Source organism: Austrofundulus limnaeus, unplaced genomic scaffold (genome assembly GCF_001266775.1).
Source record: "Austrofundulus limnaeus strain Quisiro unplaced genomic scaffold, Austrofundulus_limnaeus-1.0 Scaffold562, whole genome shotgun sequence".
NCBI classification, from domain to species: Eukaryota; Metazoa; Chordata; class Actinopteri; order Cyprinodontiformes; family Rivulidae; genus Austrofundulus; species Austrofundulus limnaeus.
In genome coordinates this window covers 305,587-307,557 of record NW_013952964.1, presented here as the reverse complement: position 1 = coordinate 307,557, position 1,971 = coordinate 305,587, and the positions used below count along the sequence as shown (strand labels likewise).

Below are 1,971 nucleotides of genomic sequence, written 5' to 3'. Positions count from 1 at the left end.
GTTCTGTTGTGTGTCGTTGTGTCCACTAACCAGCAGGTACGATCGAGTAGTTAGTTTTTATCCTTCTTCCTTTAGATGAGGAGGTGACAGCAGTGGATCATAGCATTACAGGGAAAACTTATCTTTAAAAGCTCACGCTTGTGTTTGTAATCAGCATTTCTAACCTGAGGATATTCAAGAGTCAGCATCAGAAATGAGAAGACGGAGGTTACAAAAAAGAACTGTACATTTATCCCCGTTTACTGCCAAGACCGGGAGAGGAAAGACCTCCTCACAGCTAGCAGGAAGCTAACACAGTAGCCGGTACAGGTAGGTGTGTGCGCACGTTTGTGTTATACAGAGTATGAAATGTTTTTAGGCAACTTTGTCATGAGTTTTATGCAAAAGTAAAACCTTGTTAGAGTGTTTATTACAGCGTAGACAAAATCTGAGCGATGAGCGTGCCCCCCCCCCAAGAGCAGCAGAACCTCCTCCTGATAATCATTACGTTTTCAGTTCACTAACGTCGGGGAAAACGATCCAAACCATACAAGTCGCCCATCAATTTAAAGCCCAGACTCTGCTCTTTCCAACATATAAGTGTCACAGCTCTGCGTGAAAAATTCACGGAACAAGCAGCCAAGGAATAGTGAAAAAGGCTAAATTTTGGAAACATAAACACGAACGTCTTTCCTTTGTTTTTATGTCTTTAATCCACTTTGGAGTGATTTTTTCCACTTGGCTGGACCTGTACATCTCCTGTGTTAATGTTGGGACATGTAATATGATAATTCTGTACTGTGGAGATCATTAAGAGTCATTGTAAGGTGAAAAAAATCTTTYGCTAACACTGTGTTGACCGCGAACCGGAAGTGATCGGAGTGGCACCAAGTCCTGGACCGGATGTCCGTGRCATAGAGGCTATTCTGTGCCGTGTACGGTTGTTGCAGCCGCTCTAATCGTGACAAATATAAAAGTTCTTTTCATGTTCTGAAAGAAGCAGCGATTCAGAAAAAAAATGACAAAAGTGGATCAACAATCTACGGCTAAAAACAGGAGGAGAGGAAGCGACCACTTTCTAACGGGTTAACTCCTTTTTAGCATTAGCGATAGCATTGTTATCATAAGCTAATTAATGAAACTAGCACAAGCCCCTCCTCACCGGGGCAGAAAAAAGTGGCGCGCCATCACATGACTGCAACCCAGTAAGTGCCACGTATGTTTTATGGTCTGGCCTCGGACCAGTTTGATATCAATAAATGAATAAATACAAGAAAAAGATGCAAACGACAGCAAAAACCTTGGAGGACCAACCTGTAGAAGCCCCCAGYCGTTGGGACCGCTGGTGGACATGATGACGCCCTGCTGCTGGAAGGTCTTGAACCTCAGAGCGAGTTGGAACTGCTGGCTGTCTTCATCCATCCTGTGGAGGAACTTCAGGTAGGACTTCCTGTCGAACCTCAGCGCCGACTCTGAGATAAACAAACAAACCAGGCATGATTTCACATCGCCATCGGCAGAATGTCCTCGCGTCCACTTCAAAGATGTTGTCCAGGTTTATTTTCTTCCAAAGTCACATTTTTCTTTAACATAAATACTTTTATTACCACTCGTTTGGATTATTGTAATTGTTTGGATGCTGGCTTGGATAAATCATCTCTGCGTCGTTTACAGACTGTCCAGCAGCTCGTCTTTTAACTAAAAACACAAACACATAACCCCATCCTGGTCCTGGCTTCTCTCCATTGACTTCCTGTTCACCTGAGAATTGATTTAAGATTTAACTGTTGGCTTTTAAAGTTTTTAATGGTCTGGCCCCATCATATTTATGTGATCTATAATAAGAAAAATCGAGTCAAGTCAAGTATTTCAAGAGTCTTAGCAAGTAAATTTTTCTTACTCCCTTGGCAAAAACTTAATTTGAGTCAAATTTTCAGGCTAACAAGACAAATAATCTTACACATTCTGAAAACAAGATGATTATTCTTACAC

At 42.0% G+C, this 1,971-nt stretch overlaps 1 protein-coding gene across 1 annotated transcript in view; it reads right to left on the bottom strand.

Moving 5' to 3' along the window:
* Positions 1-1,971, bottom strand: part of fat2 (FAT atypical cadherin 2) — a gene marked incomplete in the record, with an annotated part of 140,869 nt that overhangs the window by 28,441 nt on the left and 110,457 nt on the right. The window contains 1 exon segment of the mRNA XM_014026517.1: positions 1,294-1,451. Coding sequence (XP_013881971.1) covers positions 1,294-1,451 — 158 coding nt within the window.